Source organism: Ptiloglossa arizonensis, chromosome 4 (genome assembly GCF_051014685.1).
Source record: "Ptiloglossa arizonensis isolate GNS036 chromosome 4, iyPtiAriz1_principal, whole genome shotgun sequence".
Classification (NCBI taxonomy): Eukaryota; Metazoa; Arthropoda; class Insecta; order Hymenoptera; family Colletidae; genus Ptiloglossa; species Ptiloglossa arizonensis.
Genome location: NC_135051.1, coordinates 23,943,093 through 23,963,308, shown reverse-complemented (window position 1 = coordinate 23,963,308; position 20,216 = coordinate 23,943,093). Strand labels below are relative to the sequence as shown.

The window sequence follows — 20,216 nt, the reverse complement described above, 5'->3', positions numbered from 1 at the left end:
GATCGTGCTAAAAGAATAAATTGCATACGTTAATAATAAAATTCACAACGTACTTTATTGTAAATCTGCGAATCGAACAATACAGTATTACTAATTCTAAATTACTCGGAGAACCCACGTGGGCGAGTGGCCGTGCGTAATCCTGACTCAAGTCTATCGAACCAAGGTAATCCATGGATAAATTGGCTGGTTAATCGAAACAATCTGGATTCTAGTTAAGTTCGCGTAAATAGCAAATTTTCCGTTTTCGTGGCCGATGTGTACGACCGTGGGAAAAAAAAAAATGAATCGCTAGAAACACGCTTGGAAAACAAAGGTATGCGGGCGTCCTGGCCGGTCGTAAAAGCCTGTCAGGACACTTCGTATGCGACGTTCGTACGCGCACGCGCGGCTGGTACGTGCGGTAGAGACCGCGTACGAATTGAAAGAAAAAAAAAAAAGAGACAAAACAATGCGCACTTTTACCGCCAAAAATAATAACATTATCGTTGAAACAGAATTACTCCCTAGTTAATACCCGGTGACATTAATATTACGCTTCGTACGGCGTCCTTTTATGGCACCCGATATACGCATGTGCGGTTCAACTTAAAAAATACTAAATTTTCAATCGAACGTCGTTATCGCTCGTTTCGAGTCCAAAATATATAAATCTTTCGCAACTAGAATTTCCTCGCGGCTGTTTACGGCCTTCAGCCCGATACAAATCGTAACGATTAAATCAAGAACCCGTGTGTACCACGTGTACACAGACATATGCATCCATGTATTATATATATATATATTTATATGTACATTAAATATATACATACATTGTGTATACATCTGTGTACACGAGTCTCTGTATTTTTATATGTATATGTACAGGGTGTTAGAAAGAAGCGTTCTAGAATTTTAAGGGTGTACAGTAGACGCTGAAACGAGCCAAGAATGCCCTGAGTAAGTACAATGGTAAGCGATCGACGATGATTCCGAGAACAAGTCCCCCCACCCCTTACGTAGCTATTAGTTTGGCATTTAATGCGATGACAACGAATCGAGCACCGCTTCAATTCTCCTGGAATCTTCTTTTTATCACCCTGTACGCTCTGCACACATTTTTCTTTATCACCTCCCCCGTGTAAGCATGACCAGTAGAAAAAAAAACTGTACGAGAATGTTATTTAATTCGATCAAAGGTTTACTCGGGATTTAGAGCGTGGTCGGAAAGATTCATGCCCTTCGATATTCGACGAACGGTAGAAAGATGAGACGACACGTGTCTGCTCGTGCTTTCTCTCCCTTTACGTTTCCCTCCCCACCTCACCCTCCGTCGTTCACTCTTATAAACACACACACACGCGCTCCCTCCCACCCCCTACTCTCGTAATAAATGCTGATTTGGAGGAATCGTTGTCCGATATTTTTCTCTTTCTTTCTCACAGGCGGGTTGGTTACTCACTATTCTCGATCGACACTTCTTTTTTTTTCTCTCTCTCCGATTTTTGCTTCCATTCCACCGATTTTTTTTTTTTTTTAAACGATACTCTTTCACCGAAACCACCTCCAAACTTACAGGCAACACACAGCGTTTGAACAGCGTTGCACAACACAATGGATTCCGCACGCATATATGCACAACCGATACAACATTTTGCGTTTGTTTTACGAAAAGAAAAAAAGAAAAAGAAAAAAAAAAACCGAGGATGCGAAAGATATGTTTCCTTTTTAACGTGTTTTTTTCTTTTTTTTTTTTTTTTTTTTTTTTAAACCTTCCCTAAAGTTTTTCCCTGAAGTGGTAAATACGTTAGAAATAAATTCGACGAATTCGGCGAACGTTTCGACGACGTTGATTTTCTTAATAATTTTCTTTTCTTTAAATATTTATTACTCATATATCGGTACGCGTTGAGAACGTCCGAGCAAGGCACACTTATTGCTTCTTCTTCTTCTTCCTTTTTTTTGTTAATTTTTTTATTTTTTAAATAACATCGCGCCTCGAATACAGCGAGATTTTGGCGGCTTTCGTATATATTCGCTCGTCCATTTTCCGATTAGTTCTATCTTCCCCAAACGGTGTGTAAAAAGATTTAGGAACTTTGAAGATTCGATGCTCAGATATGAATGATCCACGTGTGATTCCGGCTCTGCTTTTTCTTTTTTCTTTTTTTCCTTTTCTCTCCCCTCCCCCCACCACCTTGGAAGGCAAGAGAACGCGAAATAGATACGAGAAATATTTACGGGGTGAGCTCGTTTAACGCTATTTTATCGCTCGCGAAAATAGACGATTCGAACACATAATACCGGGGAAAAAATGGAATCGCGTTAACAACGAACGACTCGATCGTGGCACATTTTCTACGTATTATTCGTTTCGTTTCGTTCTTTTTTTTTTCTCTTTTCAAGTTTTCGTCTTGTCGTTCTCGCCGTTTTCGTCTTCGTCATCATCCTCGTTGTTATTAATCCACGTTGTTCTTCGTGCGATCGCGAAAGATCACTATTTTTATATGTGTGTATATATATATCTATATGTGTGTGTATATATATCGTGAGTTATCTTTTCCGTCGCAGAGAGATCTATCCTTAAACCTAGTGCAAATTATTCCCCTAACAGTTTTCAACGAGACGGTCTCGCGACCGCGAGGATTATCGCAATTTAAAAATAAATTTGAATCGGTATTTTGTACATCGAAGAACTTTGTTTCGTTTGAACACGGTTTCGTATTTTTTTTTCTTTTTTTTTTTTTTTTGAATCTAGCTCGCGGGGACATCGATGCGCGCGCACCGTGTGTGCGTAAAAAAATGATTCCCCACGTTCGAACGAACGTCGAGCACACGTTACACAACGGTCTCGTTCGTCGCATCGATCCACGCTCGCATCTACATTCACACTTTTTCACCACGCGATATACACAGCGAACGCGTTCAACACACGCTCGATAGGCACAATTTTCCAACACCTTGCTTCGGTTTTCTTCTTCGCTTCTTCTCTCACTTTGTCGTCCTTCTCCATCATCATCATTATTATTATCAATATAATCATCTTCCATCGTCTTCATCATCTTCCATCGTCCTCCTACCAACGTCCCTCGATAAATGTTTCTCTATTTTTTTTTTTTTGTTACTGTTTAATCGGCAAACGCTCGGACACACAACAAACACATTTACTACCCTATTATATTTTCGGCAAAAAGGACTCGTCTATTCGAATTTATTTTAATGAACTTAATTATCGATAGAGCTAACAGTTAAGTCTTTGGCGTTTGTACCAATGATTTTTCTATGCGCGATTCGTGTTTCACCACGCTGATCCCCAATTAACGAATCTCTCACAATTCGAGCTTGTATGCATATGTATATATGTATATGTGTATATATATATAAATATATATAAATGTATATATATAAATATATATATATATACATAACATTACGTTTCAACCGTCAAAGTGGCTGCATTAATATATAAATCTATGTGTACGCACTTATCATCTATACACGTATCATTTTGATAGGCACGCGCGCGGTGTTCATACTTCGCTCGGTTTTCGATTTTCGATGCAACTGAACGAACGGCTTACGTGTCTCGTGTTGTACCGCGTTTGCAAAAACAATCGACGATACTCCGGCTGATTTTGATTCTCAGTGGGAACAATAACCGTCCCGGTTAACCCTTGGACTGCGATCGACGTTTTATCGACGGTCGTTCGCGTGCGGTGAACACCCATGGGCGTTCGGAGAGCACGTGTTCTGAACGAGCGCGAAGGTTACCCGCACACCGGATGCGTTTCGCATCCAAGTCGTCCGTGGTCGAAGGGTTAACAAACGTTTCGACGTTATTATTGTTACAACAGCTTCAGGGAGGAAAGGGAGAGAGAGACGCATCGACCGATGAATGAATCTCCTCCCGAGCAGTCTTATTCGTCTAACGTAAATGCGAAGATAAACGCAATCGATGTCGCAATTGCTATCGATCGGTGCATAATGCTGTAATAGTAACAATCAGGGGGGGAAAGCTAAAAACAATACGCGTTAAGTAACGTTAACGTATTTGTCGTTTTGGGCACCCGTGCAGCCTCGAAATTATAAGAAAGGAAGGCGGTGCACACGCGATTGTTAATGTTATGCGATTAACCACTAATCTCGGCGAAAAAGGAAGAACAAAATAATAATAATAATAATAGTAATAATAATATTAATATTAATAATAATAGTAATAATAATAATAGTAATAATAGTAATAGTAATATATATATAAAATAAAAAAAAAAAAAAAAAAAAAAACACCACACAGAACGCAACAAAATGCTTTCAATGTTCTTTGGCTAATTCCTGTCTGACGAAAAATATTGACGTGGATACGTACACGGAAACTGATTCGAAGTACATACGTGTTTGTATTGCGAATGTTTGTGAATAGCGAGGGAATATGGCAACATATAAAACTTTTCGAAAGACGTAAGCGATACTTGTGAATTCGCTGCAGTTCTTTCCGGTTCGTATCGATGACGACACAAACGCCGATCCGTTTCGTTTTTTTCTTTTCAAATTGTTTCTCCCTTTCTTCCGCTGAACGGTTTGTTTTTCTTTTCTTTTTTTTTCCCCGCTTTGTTTTTAAAGAGACACGTATCCGTGGAAACGACGACAGTTACACGAAGATGGCGATTTTACAATATTCTTCGAACTTACGGATTACAACACTGAGCGCGTAGAATTATTCAACGAATATTCGAAAATTGACATTTCTTATACTCGGTTTTTTCATTTTTCCCTTGTTCTCTCTCTCTCTCTCTCTCTCTCTCTCTCTCTCTCTCTCTCTCTCTCTCTCTCTCTCTCTCTCTCTCCACTTGCGGTAAAAAATTTTGGCACTCGTTTGGCTGTCGATCTCGTACGCCTTTTATTCTTGTTCCCTCACGGGGCGTACGTACACCACAACAGAAACACACAAAAAGCGAGGACGAAAGAAAAAAAAAAAACGTCTCGTTGGTCAAGCGCGTCGTTCCACGCGAAGAATTCGTGCGCGAGTTCGGTGGTGCATGACTCGTCCATACATTTTCTTTCTTTCTTTCTTTTTTTTTTATTGCAATTTCCTTCGAAACACGCGACACTTCAGTCTCTTGTAAAGAATTCCCCGTGAAACCGCCTCTTCTTCCCTCGAACTCGTTGTTCTTCTCTCCTGTTCGTGTAAACTCGCGCCACGAAAAATGGGGTTTAAATACTGAAAGTTCGAACCACCTTTGAATATCGTTTGACGACGCGCGCGGATTCGAAACAACACACTCTCACGATGAACATGAAATACACGCACATGTGTGTACGAAGAAGAAAAAAGAGTCCACAACATTTTGAGAACATTGTCATACGTGTATATACATATATAAATAATATATATATATATATATATATATTTACACGTTGAAAAAACGTTTAGTTATTTTTAGCCGGTTATCTTTAGTTGTTCTTCGAGTCTCGAGATGGTTTTTGTTTGTTTGTTAAAATTCTTCGTTTGCCATACCCTACGGGGAGAAGTTCTTCTTGCCACGAAAGCAACGATGATCGCCCCCGAAATACGCGTTTCTCGCTTTCCGTTTTTTTGGTTCACGCGCGTTACGAAAACCGCGAGAAAAAGGAACAACGGAACGAATATATAAATATATATATATATGTATGTACATATACACATACATATTATACATATGTATACATATATCCATATACACGCATATTATATATATGTATACATATATCCATATACACACATACACACATACATATATATTATTATCGAGCGAGACTCAAGAATCGTTGCGACGACAATGCCAAAAGCGAAAGGATTGTTCTGTGTTTCTCCATGGAGTAATGGAATTGGAAGCTAAAGAAGGTCGGTGCAAACGACGAGCAACACCGCTTGCTCTTGTTAAACCGGTACGGCCCCCTCGCGTTCCTTTTCCTGTTGTCGCACGGCAACAGCTGCTTCGACCAGCAAGTAAAGACACTTGAACTTGTCTTTATCCTCTTCGGGTGGCGTCGGTGGCGGCGTCTCATCCGTATGCGGACTATGAGCGTTGCGCGTACTGTACACTTCTGTCTCGTGCTGCACGTCCGGTGTTTGGATGAGATGCTGTCTAGGGGCGCTCCAGTACGCAGCCTCGTTCCCCATGGAGGATTCGTCTTCGTCCCTGGAACGACAAAAAGCAATTGTACCACGTCGTCCACTCCGCAACTTTACCCATCGTGGAAAAACCATCATCGCCCATACCCTCGTCGCGCAGGGTGGGCAATCGTCTCTTCGTAAGCACCGAGCTGACCGACGTTCTGCTCGATCTTCGTCTCCGAGTATGGATAGACTATCACGCTCGGCCATTGGGTCGTCGGACGTTCTTCCTCGCTGTGAGAACTACTCTCGTAATCGTTTGGACTGTCCTCCTCGCTTCTGAAGATTACAAATACCGTCGTTAAAAATCGGGAGGAAAAAAAATACAAACAAACCAACGTTACAAAGAGTATCGACGACTTAGTAACGCTGACAGCCTCTATACAATGACAAAATCGCGACGAACCGGTACATCAATCCAGCCGGGTCCTCGTAGTCGTGATCCCTGCTGCGTTTCGGGGCACTCATCCCGGCCAACGAGTCCCAATTCTGATTGGTCCTCGAACCGAGGCTGGACGATTGCTGGTGACTACCTGCCGGCATCTTCTTACCGCGACGCGATATCGTGTATTGCAGGGGGTCGTGACCCTCTCTCCGGATCATTTCTGGCAGGATTCGTCGTCTGGCGTTTATGAACCAATTGCACACCTGGAAATCGTTACAGTGTTTATCGATCTAACGTAACGAAAAAATGAGAAACAAAGCGAACACGATAAAAAAGGGACAAACGTGTACATCACCGACCTGGAGTACCGTGAGATTTGCTTCTTGACTGAGCGTCAGCTTCTCGCTGTCGCTCGGATAGGCGTTGTATCTGTGCTCGTAGAGCCATCGCTTGAGAATTTTCACCGAGTGTTTCGGCAGGTTACCGCGACGTTTTCTCACGGAATGCTGGCCAGAGTGATGTAGTATCCCGGAGTGGACTTTGCCGCGCAACGCATTCGAGTCGTGTTCCGTGTCGGAACCGCTTTGGTCGTCGTCCGTGCTGCTCGACGAGGGAAAACGTTCCCTTGCTGGAACAAAAACGCGAATCGTTTTAATCGAGGCTGCAATTTCGATCAGGCTGCTCGCTCCGTGAGAACTCACGGAGCCGGTGGTAGAGTAGTATATTTCTCTCGTTCTCAACGGGGCTACTACTACTACCACCCATCGAACGCTAGATCTAGAACTTGGATTATATTGGGCTTGTTTTTTCGTTCGCCTATCTGTTATCAATTGACCGTGATAAAATTAAGACCGCTTCACTTTTTACCGGCTCGTGCTTAACAATTACTTTCGGACACATGTTACGAATGCTTCGTTAGATCAATTGGAGATAAGCTAGCAGTTGAACAATTTGGTAATTCGGTCTTCGTTTATTTATTCGTTATCGATTAACTAGCAAGAAACAAAGACTGTTCGATTTCATTTTGCGACGATTACTTGTATATGATTGTTCCGTTGAAATATTGAATTGTTCGGAAAGTGATTTCGTTTTCCAAAATGGAGAATATATAATTTAATAAAATGTTTATACACTTCAAAAAAAATTGTTTCATTTTCACAAAAAAAAAAAAACCAAATGACTTTCTGAACAATAGTTTATTAACAAACCTAATAGTTTGTCGAGTAGATAGGTTCTTTTTTTTTTAAATTTTCTATTTGTTAACAATCAACGACGAGAAGAAACCAAGACGTCCTTTTAAAGATCACTTTTGGTCCTCGTTTAAAATGTTCGGAAAGTCATTTCGTTTTTTTTTGGTGAAAATGAAACACAATTTTGTTTAAAGTGTATAAACAATTTATACAATTATATGTTCTCCATTTTGGAAAACGAAATGACTTAACGAACAACCCAATATATGCTTGTTCCGTTGAAATAGTTTGTCGAGTAGATAAGCTTTTTTTTTTAAATTTTCTATTTCTTATTATCAATGAGAAGAAACCAAGACGTCCCTTTAACGATTACTTTTGATCCTCGTTTAAAATATTTTCTTAGGTCCACGTAGACGGACTTCGTTTCTGCTTCTATATTTTTTAATCGATGATCAACGACGAGTAAACCGAGACTATCCGATCGAACTTTCCTCGTGCCTAACGATTACGTCGTTAGAGGAAACGACAAAATAATAGCACCCACTGAAGAAGCAAACGCAGCGAGACCAATACAAAATAACGTACTCGTTGAGAGAAAAAAAAAAAAGAAAAACGCAACCCACCCCCCTCTACTCCACAACGATTTCGAATTTCGCGAAGAGACTATTTTTACGATAATTCGTGTACTTCTCGAGAGCAGCGTGTCCCAAAAAATGACGGAAACGAATCGTTATCGGCCTCTTGTCGATCGAAATCTTGGTCAAGCGACGAAAAATTCCGCAATACTTTCCATTCGAGATACTCATCGATCTAACTCTATCAGGTCGTTCGGAAAGTCGTTTCGTTTTCCAAAATGGAGAATACATGATTTAATGAAATGTTTATACACTGAAAAAATCGTGTTACATTTTCGCCAAAAAAAAAAAAAAAAAAAAAAAAAAAACGAAACGACTTTCCGGACAACCCAATATTTTATATTACCTTCTTCTACAATGAATTTTTGAATCTTTGCAACGATTCTTAAACAAAAAAAAAATATGCAACACTTATTTCGAATATCGTAATTCCGTTGTTTTTCCATCGGAGGGACCAAAAATAACGATTGTTCTTAAATCCAGGATTTACACTTAATTTTTCTCTACTTTCTTCACTTTCTTCCCTACTGAATCTCAATTTTTCCAAAATTTTATTAGATTGTTCGACAAGTTATTACGTTTTTCAAAATGGAGGATATATAATTTAACAAAATGTTTACACTCTAAAGAAATCGTGTTCCATTTTCAGCTACCATGTACAAAAATCAACCTAATACAAAAATCCTACAACCAAAATGGGATATCGTCGTTCATCGTAATCAATTCGTCCTTTCCTTCTATTTTTACGGATCTGGATGAGAAGAAAAAATAAAAAACAAAATAAGAATCTATCCCCCTCCTACCCCCCTCCAGAGTCGAAACGTGTGCATCGTCTCTGTTTACCTCGACTCGATTCACCGGTGCGATAATATTCGTCAACGAAACAACGACTTTTCCGTTTTGTTCGTGAAATTATATATCCCCCGTAGACTAAATCTGCGGTCCTAGTTAGTTCGTACTGTCGACTAATCTTAGCACTTGAGTTTGTAGTTACGTAAGGTCCAGTAACCCGACGGCACAAAATTAGGATCCAAGCTACTCGCGGCTAGACGAAAACTATGTGTCACGATGGCGATGGCTGGCCGAGACGACGAGGGTGGTGTAGAGGAACAGCGCGTACAGTAACAAAACTGTACGTAGCGTTATCGACTCGATGGTACGAGCCACCGGTGGCTAGCCAAAAGAAAGAGACACGCAGCTACCTTAGTTTGGTCGGTACACGGAACGGCTTCCTCCATTGAGCTAAATATACAACGAGTTGCCAGCGAGTTCACGAATGCACCGTGTGCACTAATAGCGTTCCCTATCCGACAACCGGTCCTCACCTTCCCAGCGTCTTAGAAAGCAGAAAGGAGAGAGAAAAAGAAAAAAAAAAAAGAAAGAAAGAAAAAAAAATAAAAGAGAAAAAAAACAAATCTTATAATACCGGAACACGAAAGAAAAAGAAGAAGCAAAACTAATAATTGTTCCGTGTAATTAAACCCACCGCATTATCGCATACCTATCGTCATTAGTCATCAATGAAACGCCAGTTTATCCGCTTCGAATCTCGGTAATGCAGAAATATACAGTCACGGGACTTCGCGTAATAAAGACGCGGACACTTCTTCTCACGGATACGTGACACCGGCTGGCAGCGGACATTTCAAGTCTCGGCGAACACCGTGGCGGTTCGTTCGACCATCGAGACGAATAACGAAATCAGTCATTGAACGAAGGTGACACAACGTTACATCGTGATCGCGTGTTCGGGTGGCCACGATTTCGAAAGATTGCGACAAATGGCGTAATTCCGTGGTAATGGCAAGTGTGAAATAATTTCCACCGGTCTACGCGCGCACGATTGGGCGGGAGACGGTGTAAAGCGTTTTCGAAAAATCGTCACGACGACAACGCGCATAACGATATTCCGCGAACGGTTCGATTCTCATCTACGATATGTACCTGTGCGCGCCTCTATAGTTGCACCGTCGCTACGACAGTCGGTGACCCGTAACACGATTGGATGTTTTCCAAAAGATCATCGTAGCGCAACGGTACGTTAATTAGCAGTGTCTTCGCAATGTTCGAAAATACTACTACGGCTTTTGACTTCATATTCTTCACCTTCAAACTCCCTCCCCTCCTCCGTGGTTCATTGTTTGCCCCCCACCCCTGAGATTTGTCAACCTCATGTGTATTCGATCGGTAGACACGATCGCGATTGTTGCGCCTGTCCTATTGAAAATCGAAGCAACGTGTTACGAAAGAAAGAAAGAAAAAAAAAAAAAGAATGCATGAAAAGTCTAAGAACGTTTTCTCGGCGATACGCGAACACGATCGAAGAGACTTCGAAACGGAAAAAAGCCTGTCGGTTAACCTTCGTGACATCTACTCGCGTGCGCATGTCCTGTATGTTTTGCATTGAATACATCGATTACGTGAGTTAAACGCGAATACATATGCAACATCCGTGTGTCGACGATAAATTTTGTACATATTACTCGATTTCGATTTGCGCGAGTTAACGCCACACAAATTTTACGCGTCGAAATCTTGATAGAAATGCTACAGCGAATCAGTGTAAAAAAATGTACGATTCGCGGTTGTCAAACGGTAGCTTGTCTCCCGTTTCGTTCGTTTCATGGTTATTCGCGATTAGAATCGTATTTTTTCACGTCATTGTTTCGATAAAGTGACACGTGAATCGTTGATTTCGCGAACCATTGCATCCCACTCGTGCACGGTCTACCTTTTCCTTCCCACGATTGATAATACCTCGCCGAACGAAACGAGAGAAAAAAGTAAAGTTTCTTTAAGTTCCGAGAGCACGTGGTAAGTCGATCCCCGACGATTCGGGTTTCCAGTCGAACCGTGCCACGGGGTTTACAGCCATGCTTACAGGGAGTCACTTGACTGTATTGGCACAGGCAAGCGCGAGCGCAAGCGCACGCGCGCACACCACACACACGCGCGCGCGCCATAGACTCTCTCTTTCGTTCTTCCTCGCATCTTCTTGACCCGTCGCGTGTAGAAAAATCGAGCTCGACGCAAGAGGCAGGAGCACGAGGCGCGCGGGTGCACCACGTGGTTATTTCGAAGCGACCCGCACCGTTTATCGTTCGTTTCTTTCTTCCGATTTCCGACCGATTTAACGACTTTTTTTTTCTTCCTACTTGTTCGACGTCTTCCCTTTAAACTCTGTTATACGTATCACGTAACACAAAATTTGTTCCAAGAAATTGACATAACCTTCCTCGGAAACTTGTCTCTCCCGGTAAAGAAACATGATAAATTGTATTTATGTTTAAAAAAAAAAAAAAAAGAAAAAAAAAATATGCGTATTCGTGAAAATTGGTCGCGATAACGGAAAAAAAATGACGATCAGAAGCTACCAGATGCATAGTAAGTAAGCGAAGAAAGAGACACGTTCGCGTTGCTTCTTATGTTTCGCACAAGAGAGAGAGACGTTAGGAGGGGAGATGGGCGCCAGTTGCGCAACAGGCACGACTTTCCGTGCCAAGTCTACACTGACGGTGGACGATTGATCTCAAAATCGATTATTCATTTTTAGCCTTAATGGAAAGATGGTCTTGCATAATTTTCCATCTAATTTACCAATTCGAATAGCGACTCGCGCAAAATGTTTCACCGATGTCCGATGAATTTTTGTCAAATATCGACGAATCGATGTAAACGTCACTTTCTGCGGAGGAATTTTTTTGTCTTATGATGCGCATCTGTCTCGAAATGGTCATCGTCAGCCTTACCTGAGGCAAACATATTTGTATGTTGAGACGTAGGCGAATTGTCGTTACACGCTGGTATCGTCAACGACGACAATGGCGATACCGTGCGACGGCAATCTGTATTTCGTGAATGACGGCGACAATGATGCTGTTGCTGTTGCTGCTGTTGTTGTTGCTGCTGCTGCTGCTGTTGCTGCTGTTCGATTTGGTTATTATGCTGACGATGGTGTTTGTGACGATGGTGATAATGATGATGATGATGGTGGTGGTGGTGATCGTTGTTGCGATGATGACGACGACGTCGACAATGAAATTCTTGCTGCTTCTGTGGATGTCGATGTTGATCGTGATAATAGTGGCTATGATATGGATGATGATATTGCTGTTGTGTACCTGTCAATTTTTCGGTACTGGCTTTTTGTTCCAAATGCATAGCCGCTGGCGGTAGCATGTCACACACACTTGTATTCGTGAAGATGCAAGAAGGTTCGATGTTTATGCTTATGTTTCAACGGATCGTCGAAGCGATTAACGATTTTCGACAATTTTATTACTTTAAGATATTTCGTGCGCGGCAAAATTTTCTCCAATCGTTGTACGTCGGGTCTTCGCTCGTTCGCTTCATTGTGTTTCGTCGTTTCGCAGCGATTATCGCAATGTGTCGTACGTTTACTTTGTATCGTTTGATTTTCTCGTTTTCTTTCCCCCCCTTGATCACCGTTTCGTAATCGATAAAATTCAAACGATACGAGACAGATTTCCACCCCGTTTTCTAGATAACGAGGCAACGTACAACGTTTCAATAGCGGAGTCTCCGGCGATTTCAAATACTAGTATTTTCTCTTCCTTTATTGGACGATACTGTTTCGACGTCGATGATCGTAATGAAAACATCGATGACGATGACGTGCCCCGACGCCGTTCCCAGCGCGGCTGCATTTGACGGACTTGTGAAGTAACTTTACGTCTCTCTTGCTGCTCTTTGACACTCTCACCCCTCCCTTTCCCCCACCCAGCATACAGAGTCTTGTTTAAAATTCGAAACGCGAACTTTGTTGTTATTATTATCCCTTTCGCTGTCGTGTTTAAATTCGTCCGTGGTATCTACTCTCTACGATGCGGAAAACTTTTCGTTCGCGACATTTCCTGCGCCACCAACTATCATTGTCTTGTTAATTCTTTTCTCGAATCGATATCACACTTGTTTCACATCGAGTTGTTTTGCAACGATCGCAATAGCGGCAAGACTGAACAATATCCTCTTGTCATTCGCGTTTAATTTCGAGAACCGACCGAACCCCGCCATACGACGTTCAGGACGCGACTGAGCCAACCATGTTCGGAAGCCGGCTTGACAGAGGTCTGACAAGAAGACGAGGAGGAGACAAACACGAGAACGAGTGCATGTGTTCACGCAGAGAGACGGAGGCGAGGGGAGAGAGATTTGCGCGCGCGTGTGCTCACTTCCCGCTTCTCGGCTACCCATTGGACTCTCTCCGTCGTAGCCCTTCCCTTCGCGTCTTTCCCGCCATGCAGACTTCATGATCATACGACGAGACCCGTTGGCCCGTTGTCCTAGTAACGATAGCGTATGCCATCCCCACCACCGCGGAGTCTGCTTGTTGGCGGGAAACGCGTTCCGCGGCAGCTGCCTGTCCGGTCTTCGAGCTCCAAATACTTAACACTTCGAGATCCGAGCTATCGTTATCTAGCCGTTTCTTAGCTTTTTCTTCTTATTTTATAGAAGAATCTACACCACGCTGGCGCTTCAACTATCGGCTGTATTTTCATTGGTCGACTATACCTACCACCGCCCGTACGAATCTTTGCATCGTGTAACGATGCCTGTAAATATTATTTCTAAAAAACGAGGTTAATTTTTCGCCTGAGATACGAATTATGTCGACAGACTATTCGATTTGGTCTTTTTTTTTTTAAATTCGAACCATCGCGAGGAACGATATTTCGTTGAAAACTGAAACAATAACGCGTAAGCGTGAAATCGGATATGGGGGAAAAGCAATAAAAACCGTGGACGGTTATCATACACGTCGAGAAAAAAAAAGAAATAAAAATGTTACGTTCAACACCACCGAAGACGAGGAGATACGAGTAAGCGATAATATACGATAAGGCGAAAAGATAAAGCATGATCTATGATCAGAAAAAGCGTGAACATTTCGAAGGAGCGGGTAGTCGAGTCATGGAATGTGTCACTTGTAACATCTCCAGACGAAATTCAAAGTTCCTCCGGCAATTTCGAGTTTAGTCCGCCGTCTACCGGCCGCTTCTGTCAGTGCGGAAATTGACAAATACCGGAAACACGTCGTCTCTACTTTCCACCTCCACTAAAATTGAAGACGGAACGATATATAAAGTCAGTACGAAGCGTTGAGCAAATGGTTTCTGTTTTTATACCGAACGCATTCAGACACAGCGAATACGCATATTTAATCGAATGCCACGAATCAGCATACGAAAGACCAAATGACTTTTAAATTCTCTCGCGCGAGTATCCAACCTTCGGAAAAATCATTTACTTTTTACCTGCGCTTCGCCTGTACTAGGTGATAGACATCTCCGGTTTCTCGTTCTAAAGAAGGTATATTCAACTTGACAATCTTCTCGCGTGTTTATTTTTTCTTCTCTCGCCTCCTGAGATTTGGATAAGGTAAAAGTATATTTTTATCTTATCGACGCAGCCCTACATTTTATGTTCGTTTCGATCGACGATACCCATAACGCGATAAGATGCTTACCATATTTCTTGTGAATTTTCTTCCTATCGCTCGGTCGGTAATAAATTTACTCCTATTGGTTACGAGGATAACAATTCGATAATCATAATTGTCTTTTTCAACAATTTCTTCTAACCAGCCACGCAAAAATAATCGCGTCCTTGATGTATTTCTGCAATCTTCACTCGAATAAGTATCGCGAAACGAACAGTTCTTAAATATCCGAGCAAACTGTCGAAGGATAAACGTTACGCGCTTGTATACGCGGGAAGGTGCGAGCGCGAGTCCGGCCATGGAGGAGAATCCTCGTACCAACCGCAAAAAAAAATTAAGAACGACCAATTGAATTCGATCGAAATAAGACAGAGGGCAACAATGTTTACGAGGGCAAAAATCCCACGAATAACCTCTCATGCGTAATACGAGAAACCTAACCACAACAAAATTTCCGTTATTCGTCTTATCGACCGATAATTTTATTTAGAAATTCATAATACGCGCGAAATAATGCAGTCTTCGCGTACCCCTTTCTCCGTTCGGATTAGATTGTCCAACGACTTTTGTTCGACCATAACTCATAGAAGTCATTTAGTGACTCGTCTCTAAATGCTTTGCGAGTATTCGTTAGATTCCTTAAACAGTTTAAGCGAATGCTGGATCGTGTGTGTAACCAGTGAACGAATTTGTACCTCTTGTTAGCCATCTACCGCTAACGCAAACCAAGCCGAGTCGACTTCTCTCGTAGATATTCTTCGGTAAGAATTCGACCGCGCTGTTCGAGATTTTCGAGAGAAAAAAAAACTGCGCGTGCGCGCGTGTGTAATGAATGTTATATGAGATCGTCGAGGAGGCAGATTGTATCAAACGCTGAATATTATTGTTTCAGGAGGGGAGAGGAAATTTTCGAAACGATGTTAGCCAGCAATCGGCAAATTCGAGAACTTCCAAATCGGTTCGTCGGCCATCAGGTCGACACCTAGAAGCGACCGGCCGGCATTCGCTGTCGACGGAATCTCTCGCAGGGGTGTTTTGAGAGTAAAAGACAGCCGAGCTTCGACTCGTCGACACGCAAAGAAACATCGAATCAAGAGGGGAGGAACATTCCTCGTAGGTCAGCGCATAGAACGATTTTAGCTACGGTCTTTGGGCTGCTCGTGTCCCGCGTCGCTTCGCGGCCAGCTCGTGTCAAGAATCGTTTAATTTCGGCAGATGTCCATAGCATTATACTTGTCATGGATTCTCGTTAGGATGAATTCGATTAAAAACACGCGACGCGACTTCGACCGATTACGCAAAACGTGTGCGTAAAATATCGATCGATTATCGTCGAAAGAAACACGTCCGACGGTGGAGAGAGATCTCGATCCACAAATTGTTTACACACGGGTCCAAACGAGCAACAAATATATTTTCCAAGATCGTGTTAACGTTACCGGCGTTACTGGAAATTTGTCTCGACGATGTATTCCACCTACGATAGCCTCTACGATCTCGCGACGCTCAACACGATAACCTCGAACACTGAATAAATAACCCAAAGAAAGAAAGGGCTAAAGATAACGATGCTACCAAGATAACGGTCGCATTGCTAACGAACTCGCCGTTGAACCAGTTACTTGCAATTAGATCCAGTCGTACACGGAAGTTACGAAAAATCATCAATAATGAACGTATTATTATCAGGATATTTCACTACGACGAAAACATAACCAAGTATAATAATTCGATCGTTCTCGACGCGATTATTTTTCAAGACATTTCGTTACTCGCGATGTGAACGCTGCCAATTATTGCCCGTTGTGTACGAATTGTATTATGTGTACCACTATGTGAAAATAAAATGCTTTTCCTTCGATGATCTTTCTCGACTTTCGTGCGTGTACGCGATATTTTGGTAGATCAGTCCGTCGGTAAAGAGGCGTATCGAAAACTTTCGGAAGCTATCGGGAACAACCGAGCAGCGACGAGGGCACGAGTGACTATACTATCGGTTACGTAACAAAAGCAAAGATACGAGGACACGACGCTACACGATCATTTTGCGGAATACATTTTGCATCATCCTTTACGCACTCTTTCGATCGTTCTTTTCTGCACGCCCCCCTCCACGACGCATCACCTCCCCGGCCCTTTCAAGTCACTGACTGTTTATTTGCATAGGAAGATAATAAAGGAGAAAAAAAAAGGAAAAAAAAAAACAAGGCGTTTTAACGAACAGCGACGAGTTAATGGCTAACAATAATAGTCGCTTCGTGCCTTCGGTATCGTTTCTCTTACTTTCCGACTCAATCGTTTTTATCTTTCTTCATCTGTGTCTTTTCTCCATTGACTAGCGAATCAATCGCTCAACATACCGGCAAGATGATAAAAGTAACGCGACGTAGCGCAAATGCCGCGTAACCACGAGTAAGTGACACTGCGATGCAACGAAGAACAACTAATTCGTCGTTAGGCGTGTGTACAGTAACGAGTACTACTATGTCGAACAAGGCCAATACGTTTGAGTTTCGAAAACTACACAGGTCGATGTCGTAGAAGAAAGTAGCAAGTGTTTCACGGCACGTTTACTTTGTAAACGATATCTATTTGGTCGGACGAATTTTGGAATTGTACTACGAAATCGCAACGATTCATCGTGTCCAATAACCTTAGGAACTGCCCAACGCAACTAATAAAATTAAATCGAGCGAACAACTCCGACCTATTTTGAACCGACAGTTAAAACGTTTTCAAACTACTAGACGTAAAGCCCGGATCGAGTCTAACTTTTCAATCGGATCAATGAATTAATCACTATAGTGAAAAAAATAGGTTCCAATAATAATCGGTATTACATACTTATATTACTTGTGCTGTTACTAGTAGCACTATTATTACTATTATTAGGTGTGTTACACAATACTCTCGTGTCTTCTCAAACGAGTTTCACTGGCCATTGACCAAAGCTAGATAACGTCGTGTATCGCGACCCATTTACCGAGTTGCTAATCTTGGACTCTAATCCGAACTTGATTTTCCCCTGTTTATACCAATTACACATTTTCTCATTCATTCGATGTTCATGGACACTGAATTGTAATTAAGATGTATTCGTGTATATCGTGTATCTCTAACGATTTCGTAAATTATCTTCAATGCCGCTTTTTTTGCGCTTGGTCACAATTTGTGACGTAACCAATACGTTACTTACAAGTAACGTTGTATCGATTCATATATCTATTTTATAGAAAAAGTTATGTTCACAATGTATCGTTAGAAAAAATCGAAATGAAATAAACCATCCACGATTTCGATCGAAACAAGCGCACATTTGTATGTTTCGTTAAATTTGTTCCATATCTTTATCTGATCCGTTACGCAAGAGTAACACACCAACACTGTCCGAGTATATTTGACTATTATTCACACCTATAAACGTTTTAACCGGAAGTGCGACAAAACCATTCATATATATGAATTCAAAATTTGACGACTATTTCACAAATTCTTGTAGACAATAATCCATGCAACGTACGTTTTTTTATCTTTTTAAAAAGAGTTTGATATCTTAGTACAATTATTTAGAAATGTCAAAAACACGTAAAACTTTTATCTGTAGTGGAATTTCTACTCAAAATCAAATGATGTACGAAGTAGGCTTTTGCTAATGATATCGAACGAAATCAATGAAACTCTTCGTCAAAGCGAATCAATGTATTCACACGCACGTGCGTATGTATTTATTGTCGAATAATTTGTTTACCGTAAAATTTATACAATAGTCCGACTTTGACAATATAAAATTATATCTGTAATTATTTGATCAAATATGAAAACTTTAATTCGGATTAAAAATTATTTCTATTCGAATTAAAAAAAGTGTACGTCATTGATGTAAACGAGATGCTATTTAATAGTTTCTACCATAAGCTTGATTTTATCACGTAATGTTTGACAAGTTGAAAATCATACCATGCATGAAGTTTTTTGCGAGAATGGAAGCAAATAGGATTAGGAACGTAGACATACTATTGCAGACAACCAATCGTGGCGGCAAGGAGACAAGCAAGCGCGCGTAAACATATACACGTATGATAGGTACGCGTGCACGCAAAGTGAACGAGCCAGGCAGGCAGGCAAGCATGGAAGGCACGACGGAAAAAGCAGAATGACAGTTGGTAATTATAACGAAGAGCGGATTCCGTGCAGCAAGGCTGGTGAGCCCCGTGGAAGTAACGAAGTCCGCGCCATGGCGCGCCACCACGTGCCTGACTAGCTAGCTGGTTCGCTGACTGCGTGTTGGCTAGGTAGCCACGCGCTGCAGCATCATAGATGATGGCGTCCCACGATATAATTTTCAACGTACTAGAAATGGGAAATTTTATCCAAAAAAATTGATATCTTCTACTAAAATCATGGGATACGCGTCACGAGACTACATCGCAAGCACTCTAATTATTTGATCGATTTGCACTCACCAATACGATGGTCCATAGCGAAGAAATCGAAGTAAATGTAACGCACACGCGGTGTAGTAATGTCCTCGTGGCCAGAAATGTTTACTCGATACTCAATGAACTGTCAAACAGAAAAGAGGCGGTTGGTAAGGAGATGGAAATACACTGTCGGATTATGATTATAAGTCACCCCGCACGTGTCGTAGTCACGCAAACTGAACGAACTAAAAAGAAACAAAACAAAAAAAGAACACGAAATCCAAGCGACAATACGTGGGGACGCTTGCACGAGCGTGATGGAATCGCACGTTCGCGAAATCTGCAACGTTCGCGTGAAACAAACTAACCGCTTTAATTTTCGCTGGGTGCGAGTTTGGATGTGCGAGTAGTAGTGAATGAAGAGTAGCACTAAAAGACACAGTGTCCACACCGTTGAACAGTTATCAAACGGCGAGTCTTCGCGGCTTCTTTTCTTCTCGCGTTTTCTTCTCAAGCTAACTGATACGTCGTTCGACAACTCACCGGCGTATCTCTGTGTAGTATTTCTGCGTTTTGTTTCTTCACGATGTCTTTTTCTAACTGATTTAATTCCCGTAACAACTAATTTCTCGAAAACTGTGACAGATAAACACTACGAATGCGGCGGGTTCTCGTGTCGTGTGCGCCAGCGTTAGTAAGATTGACAGTCGGCGCTGATGACAGACAGGTGCGCCCGCCTTCCGGCCTAACAAGTCGGCAACCTACCGTCGTGCTTGCGTATCTTCCTCTGTTCCCTCGTAACCCGCCTGCCCGCCAAGCTGCTTGATACGTTACACCATTCATTCTCCCATTTAACATATTCCTGCCATCTAGCGACAGTCTGCTCGAAATACATGTTTTGTCTTTTCCAGTGATTTCAAATAAGTATATTTTATTATTTTACAATTTCCTCAAAATTTTTAACGTATATTATCAAAATTAAAAATAAATTT

The 20,216-nt window shown here is 41.7% G+C and overlaps 1 protein-coding gene and 1 long non-coding RNA gene across 6 annotated transcripts; one reads left to right on the top strand and one right to left on the bottom strand.

Annotated features, from left to right (window-relative positions):
- Nucleotides 1-35: 35 nt before the first annotated feature.
- On the bottom strand, nt 36-20,097 carry LOC143145802 (uncharacterized). Of its 5 annotated transcripts, none has more exons than XM_076309538.1 (6): nt 19,990-20,097; nt 19,267-19,366; nt 6,878-7,146; nt 6,540-6,781; nt 6,239-6,412; nt 36-6,158 (listed from the first exon to the last, which is right to left on the bottom strand). In XM_076309538.1, exons 1-6 carry the CDS (start codon nt 20,080-20,082, stop codon nt 5,897-5,899), a joined length of 1,140 nt encoding a protein of 379 aa, XP_076165653.1. In that variant the 5' UTR covers nt 20,083-20,097; the 3' UTR covers nt 36-5,896. The 5 variants fall into 5 exon arrangements, with proteins under 5 accessions (XP_076165653.1, XP_076165657.1, XP_076165656.1 ...); XM_076309542.1 differs by having other exon boundaries at nt 19,593-20,021; XM_076309541.1 differs by having other exon boundaries at nt 19,768-20,021.
- LOC143145812 (uncharacterized) lies at nt 14,184-18,112 on the top strand. Its single transcript, XR_012991771.1, has 2 exons — nt 14,184-14,448; nt 15,696-18,112. It is a non-coding gene; the product is annotated as an uncharacterized LOC143145812 (long non-coding RNA).
- Nucleotides 20,098-20,216: the final 119 nt, after the last annotated feature.

Coding starts and splice junctions, on each gene's coding strand:
- LOC143145802 (XM_076309538.1), bottom strand. CDS start 20,082: ATGTTAAATGGGAGAATGAATGGTGTAACGTATCAAGCAGCTTGGCGG. Junction 6,413..6,539: donor CCGGCTGGATTGATGTACCG/GTTCGTCGCGAT, acceptor TGTAATCTTCAG/AAGCGAGGAGGACAGTCCAA. Junction 6,159..6,238: donor GCCCACCCTGCGCGACGAGG/GTATGGGCGATG, acceptor TTGTCGTTCCAG/GGACGAAGACGAATCCTCCA.